This window comes from Dipodomys ordii, unplaced genomic scaffold (genome assembly GCF_000151885.1).
Source record: "Dipodomys ordii isolate 6190 unplaced genomic scaffold, Dord_2.0 Scaffold112, whole genome shotgun sequence".
NCBI classification, from domain to species: domain Eukaryota; kingdom Metazoa; phylum Chordata; class Mammalia; order Rodentia; family Heteromyidae; genus Dipodomys; species Dipodomys ordii.
Window position 1 is genome coordinate 1,233,035 of NW_012267328.1, and position 6,908 is coordinate 1,239,942.

At 62.8% G+C, this 6,908-nt stretch overlaps 1 protein-coding gene across 1 annotated transcript in view; it reads right to left on the bottom strand.

Annotated features, from left to right (window-relative positions):
* LOC105994951 (dedicator of cytokinesis protein 2-like) overlaps positions 1-6,908 on the bottom strand; it is a 56,619-nt gene that overhangs the window by 2,869 nt on the left and 46,842 nt on the right. The window contains exons 12-16 of the mRNA XM_013028619.1: positions 6,676-6,832; positions 5,620-5,660; positions 3,498-3,588; positions 2,352-2,471; positions 9-103 (exon numbers count right to left, since the gene is read on the bottom strand). Of these exons, the coding sequence (XP_012884073.1) occupies positions 9-103; positions 2,352-2,471; positions 3,498-3,588; positions 5,620-5,660; positions 6,676-6,832 (504 nt within the window). The remainder of the gene's footprint in view (positions 1-8; positions 104-2,351; positions 2,472-3,497; positions 3,589-5,619; positions 5,661-6,675; positions 6,833-6,908) is intronic.

Sequence of the window (6,908 nt, forward strand, 5' to 3'; positions counted from 1 at the left end):
TCCCCTGCCTCACCAGGTTGCGGCTGAGCAGCTCGTAGTCGAAGAGCTCCATCTCGTACTGTTCTGCCAGCTCCTTGCACAAGCTGATGGCCTCCTCCCACATCTGTGCAACACACAGCAGAGGTCAGGGGTGCCCGGCCCCCAGAGGCCTGGAGCCCAGCCTGGCCCCCAGAGGCCCGGAGCTGGCTCCGCAGGGAGGGTGTCGATGGCCTTTCCTGGCCTCTGCCCGCTTCTGCAGCAAGGCTGGCGGGCTTCGTGCGTGCTGCCTGCCATGCTCTCGGAACTCACAATCCGCCTGTCTCAGGAAGCGAGAGATGGAGGTTCCGAGAGCCAGGAAAACGCCCAGGGCACCGCCAAGCTGAGCAGGCTGGCATGCGGCCCCAGGGCCGAGACCCCACCCCTACCTAGGGACCAGCCCAGGAACTCAGCCCCCTGCCCCTCAGATCCCAGCATGCAGTGGGGCGGGGTGCAGGGCCCCACTTTCTGAAGAAGTGAGCCAGCGGCCGGAGGAAGCTGGCGCAGTGCTGGGCTCCTGGAGGCCTGGGTCTGGATCCCCCCCTCTGCCCGTCCCAGCCCTGCTCAACGGGGTGACGGGTCTGGAGCCAGGAGGAGGCCCCTGGAGTGGAGTGAGGATGGGGGTGATGCTAACACCTCTGTTTTTGTGGGCTGGGGCTGGGGCTGGATGCTGTCCCTGGGCTTTTTTGTTTACCCAGAACCGGTGCTTTATCACTTGAGCCACAGGTCCACTTCTGCTTTTTGCTGATTCATTAGAGATAAGAGTCTTGCAGACTTTTGCCAAGCCCCCCTCAGTGGAGGAGCCCCCGGGGGGGGGGGCGGCTGGCGGTGGCCAGGAGGCCTGGGCGCTGGGTGACAATCGTGTCTGCTGTGCCCAGCCATAAAAATAAACAGAGCCAGGCGCGGGGCGGGAGGACGGGGCTGTAAACCACAGACGGCGTAGCGAGCAGCGGGGAAACACTGTATGTGCAGAAGAGCTGAACGTGCGGCCCTCCGTGGGGGCGGTGGGGGCCGTGTGGGGTCCCTGGGCCTCCCCAGCTGCCCTGGGACAGGACGAGGAGAAGCAGGCCTGACCCCAGGCCCAGGTCGGGTCACTGAGTGCCGGGCAGGGCGGGGCGGGAAGTCAGCGGGCACTTGCTCCCTGGTCCTCCCGGGCCCGGTGGTGTTCTGGGCCTCTGGGATTCACTGAGGAGCAGCTGCTGGGCCCTGGGTATACGGCACAGGGCACCGCATGCGTGCCACGGTGAGGCAGAGAGAAAGGCGGACCGGACACGCCGCGGAGCCCCAGGGGCCGGGAGTGTGGGGCCGGAGGTGGGATTGGCGAGTGCCGGGCATCCGTCCACACACGGTGGCTGCCACCCCAGGACCAGGGCAGAGATCACCCTCGGAGCCTCGTCCGGCCTCTCCTCCGTCCAGGAGAAGGAAAGCTAGAGCAGGCTAGGGAGTTGGGGCTTCTATGTAGAAGCTTCCAACACTGTGGCTTTCAGGGTGAGCCATCTCCACCCACGGCCTGCTCTGGGGACAGATGTCCCGCCTCCTGACCCCAAGTCCTTCCCGTGCCATTTCCCTACGAGACAGGTTGCCCCGGGGTGGGGCTCCAGCCTCCACGCCTGACGGAGCGCTGCGTGGCCCGCTGGCTGAGGACAAAGCCCACCTGGTCCCCAAGGACGGGCCGGTGCGCCAACAGCAACACACCCACGGCGAGCTCGGCTCTGCTGCCTGCGGCCAGAGGCCCAGAGACAGGCCTCTGCCCTGGAGGGCTGATCCTCATAAATGACACCCACGGCCTCCCCGGGGGCCCGGAATTTACCAGCCCTGTGCAGACATGACGTGAGGGCGGGGGTCAGGCAGTGGACTGCAGGACAGGATGCAGGGGCTCAGGGCTGCCCCGATCCACTGGGAGGGATGGGGCCGGCGGGGTGGAGATGGGGGGCAGCGGGGAGCGCCCCAGGCAGCGGGGAGCCACGGCCAGGCGTCCCGCGCCCCAGGCCCAGTGCTCCCAGCTCACTGAGACGTCCCCCCTCATTCCCACACTGGGAAGAAGATGGGCAGTGCAGGGGCGGAGGCCGAGGCGTAGAGAAGAGAGGCGCGGGGCCAGGCCCCGCGGAAGCCGCCGTGGGACAGGTGGCCCCGCCCGCGGGACGTGGGTGAGGCGGCCGCTGCTCTGCCCAGTCTCTCAGCCAAATCCACCCGAGGACCCCTGTGATCCGGAGACTAGCGCCGGTGCCACGTCCCTCCCCGGGCCCACTCGCTGACGGCACCCACGCGGGGTCGGTCCCAGCCGCTGGACATTCCGTGGCGGGTACAGAGGGACGCGGCGCGGGGGCGCGGCTCACCTTTCCTTTGTCGAAGTAGCCGATGATGGTCTCGTAGAGCGCCTCCTTCAGCTGCCGGTGCGTCTGCGGGGACTGCCGGCCCGTCTGCACCACCTGCGATGTGCACGGCTCATCCGACCACTGCGGGCGGGGCACAGGGGGCATGGGGTCACGCGGTGCCACATGACGGCACACGGGACGGGGACGGCACATGGGACAGGGGTGCGGGGTCACGCGGTACCACGTGGACGGCACACGGGACGGGCGTGGGGTCACATGGTGCCACGTGGACGGCACACGGGATGGGACACGGGGTCACATGGTGCCACGTGGATCGCACACGGGACGGGAGTGGGGTCACATGGTGCCACGTGGACGGCACACGGGATGGGACACGGGGTCACATGGTGCCACGTGGATGGCACACGGGACAGGGGTGCGGGGTCACATGGTGCCACGTGGACGGCACACGGGATGGGACACGGAGTCACGCGGTGCCACGTGGACGGCACACGGGACAGGGGTGTGGGGTCACGTGGTGCTACGTGACGGCACATAGGACGGGGCGTGGGGGTCACGTGGTGCCACGTGGATGGCACACAGGACGGGGACACAGGGTCACGCGGTGCCACGTGGACGGCACACGGGACGGGGCGTGGGGGTCATGCACGTCCTCCCAGGAGGTCCGCGCGGGGTCCGAGGACCCCGGTGTCTGGCGTGGGCCTGCAGCTGCGTCTCTGGTAACTGAGTGGAGTGGACGTGAGACCCGAGGACCACCGTGACGAGCACCCTGACCAGAGTCCCGCACAGACACCCTGCGCTTCCAGCCAGGCCACGTGACCCCACGGCTCGCGCTGCGCGGTCTGTGAGGATCTCATCCAGCCCCGGGAGACCCAGCCCCAGCTGTTCAAAGGGGACCACGTGGACTTGGTCCACAGTGTGTCTTCCCTGGGAAGGAGAGCGGCTCGGCGGGCCGCTCCGTGGCCAGGCTGGGCTTGGTGGCCGCTCACAGCTGGGCGGCGCGAAGCCCTGGGGGCTTCCGTGGCTGAATGTAAACCCCTCAGAACCTCGGCCGGGCGAAGCATGCCGGCTTCCAAGCTTGGGGGCGGGGCCGAGCGAGGAGCCGGGGGGGGCACCTCCCCCTGCCCGTTCCGAGGCTAGCGGCACCTTGAGCAGCCAGGTGTGCAGGAGCAGCGTGTAGGCCGCCTCCGTGTAGTTGTCGCAGTCCAGGTGGAGGTCTCGGAGCTTGTACAGATACCTGGGGGGGACGGAGGCGGGCGACCGGGTGCCGTGACCGGAGGCGGCTGGCAGGAGCGGGAAGGAGCCAGACGCACAACCGCACCCTCCCTGATCCACCCAGACAGCAGCCGCCCTCAGGGTGGCGGCCAGCTCTGAGCTCCTGTGGGCCCCTTGCCGGCCCCGGTCCAAGGCAAAGCAGCTGATTTTGAACCATGATGGTTGAGTCTTTGGGATTCCCGTTTCCAGAGGAGACCCAGAGAAGTTAGGGACACAGTCCTGGCACTAATTAGATGGATGGATAGATGGAGAGATAGATAGATAGATAGATACATACATACATACATACATACATATATACATACATACATAGATGGATGGATAAATGGATGGATGGATATAGATGGATAGATAGATGGATGGACGGACGGATAGATGATGGATGGATAGATGGATGAATGGATGGATGGATGGATGGAAAGATGGATGGATGGATGGATAGATGGAAGAATGGATAGACAGATGGATACATAGATGGATGGATATAGATAAATGGATGGACAGATGGATAGATGGATGGCTATGGATGGATAAATGGATGGATGGATGGATAGATACATAGATGGATGGATATAGATGGGTGGATGGATAGATGGATGGATGGACGATAGATAAATAGATGGATGGATGGATGGATAGATGGATGGATAGACAGATAGATGGATGGATGGATGAATGGATAGATGGATGGATGGATAGATAGATGGATGGATGGATGGATAGATGGATGGATGGATGGATAGATGGAAGTATGGATAGACAGATGGATAGATAGATACATAGATGGATGGATGGATGGATATAGATGGATGGATAGATATATAGATGGACAGATGGATAGATGGATTGATGGATAGATGGATGGATGGATAGATAGATGGATGGATGGCGACACTAATAAAAACCTTCACAGGAAAAAGTATGAGATTCTGAAACAAAGTTGGCCAAGGATATCTTTGCTCCAGATTGAGGCCTCCCCAGAGTCTTTGCTAATTAATTCCAGCATCTTCCATGTGCCCGTGGGAGGCAAATGCCACTGCTCTTCCCTCCAGACCAGACACTAGCCAACGGCCGTGGCCCGTGCCCGGACAAAGCAGCGCATCGCCTGAGCCACGGGGCTGGATAAAATGAGCCATGTGCAAAATGTGGGGGGTTGCTGGGGGGCTGGGGGTAAGGGAGAGGGCTGGGTGACTGTGGATGTGGGAGAAGAGTAACAAAACGTTTCAAAGAGAGAAGGGGAGATAAAAAGTAACAGAGTCTGCAAATTTGGGTGAAGGGCATTGCGTGCGGTACAGGAACATGGTAAGGAGGCCCCGTGAGATCAGCACTCACAGAAGACAAATACAGAGACATGCAAGGCACCCACGGGAGGGAGTTCCAGGGGACACGGGCAAGACAGGACAGCAGGCGGCCCAGAGGACTTGGTAGTCAGCTAGAGGACTCAGTGGTCAGCTAGAGGACTCAGTTGCCAGTCCAGAGGACTCAGTGGTCAGCTAAGGACTCAGTGGTCAGCTAAGGACTCAGTTGCCAGTCCAGAGGACTCAGTGGTCAGCCCAGAGGACTGAATGGTCAGCTAGAGGATTCAGTGGTCAGCCCAGAGGACTGAGTGGCCAGCTAGAGGCCTGAGTGGTCAGCTCAGAAGACTGAGTAGTCAGCTAGAGGCCTGAGTGGTCAGCTCAGAAGACTGAGTGGTCAGCTAGAAGACTGAGTAGTCAGCTCAGAGGACTCAGTGGTCAGCTAGAGTACTGAGTGGTCAGCCTAGAGGATTCAGCGGTCAGCTCAGAGGACCGAGTGGTCAGCTAGAGGACTCAGCGGTCAGCCCAGCGGACTCAGGAGGTCTCAGGGCTGCTGCAGAGGAGGGGAAGGAGTTGAGGGTGGGGTTTGATGGAATTGCAGCACCACCAGCCTGAGATGAAGAAGAAAGCCTGAGCTCTGGGAGGCGTGGCCCCTGGGGGAGCCGCAGGGCAGGCGGGTTAGAAGACAAGCCTCTCACCTTATGTACATCTCCTCCCGGTTGTTATCCTTGTAGAAATTCTAGGCGGGGAGAGAGACAGGGGTGAGTGTTTTCCGTGCAGAGCCCCGGGGTAGGAAAGCCCCTGCCCAGGCTGTGGGGACGAGGTGGGGTCTCAGCCATGGTGTCCTGGGGGGACACAGGTGAGCCTCGGCTGGGCTGAGACAGGCGCACGGCATAATCTTTAGAAGCGTGGCCGTGATGCACAGGGCACAGCTCTGGGGAGCAAGTGCAACCTGGAACAGTAACAGATCGAGCCGGCCCAGGGCCCCCGAGCCGGCCCAGGGCCCTGCCCACCGTCCAGGCTGCACTGAAGCAGAGCTTGGGAGGATCAAGGGTCCCAGGCTTCTTCCTGGGGTGAAAACGTTCGCCAGGCCCCATTGCACACACATGGTCCCAGCCATCAGGTCAGACAGGAGCACTGCAGACTGGAGCTCCAGGGCAGAAGCAGACCCTATCTCTACACCTCACTGTTGGGGCTGGAGTGGCGCAGCATTTGCTGACCCTGTGTGATCCAAGTCACTCGAGTGTGCTTGGGGCCGGGGCGTGTCCAGGGCACAGGCCGCGGGCATGGGCGGGCAGCCTGCTCACCCCCGCCCCGCCCCCACGGCCGTCCAGGCGGACAGCTGGCAGCTGGGGCTGCGGGCGGTAGCCTGTCCCCTCCTCTCCCCGTCTGGGTGGCCATCCCAAGGTCACTTGCTCCTCCCAGGGGGGCCGTGGGGGCCCGGGACCCTCCGGCTGCTCTTTCAGCATGCTGGGCCGTGAGTTTTCAGCACACACTCCCTCTCTGCCGTGTCAGGAGTTTCAAGCCCCCTCAGCCTTCTGGAGGATCAATGGAAGAGCTAAGCCATGGAAGCCCAGGCTGGGGACAGGAGAGGGGCGATGGGGGGGGGGTCCTGCCGCCTGGGGGATGGAGTGTCAGGTGACAGACAGCATGGTCATGTGATGACAGGAGCCTGGCCCTGCGCGGCCGGCCGTTCCCCACGTGACGGGAGAACCCAGCTGGGAAACGGAGGCACAGCGAGCCCTGCCCCCCCCCAGCAGGTTCACAGTGCAGCTCATGCGGTTGTCCTTGCTGTCGTCCGCCATCACGTCCCGGTAGTCCAGCAGCTTCTCCAGCAGCCCCTTCACCAGGCTCACGAAGTTCTCCACAGACTTGGCGATGGCCGGGTGCTCCACCGCGCATTCCATCAGACTGCGGGGGGACAGAGCGGAGCTGGGAGCTGGGGGCGAGGGGGGAGCTCGGAGCTGGGGGTGTGGGGTGCGGGGGG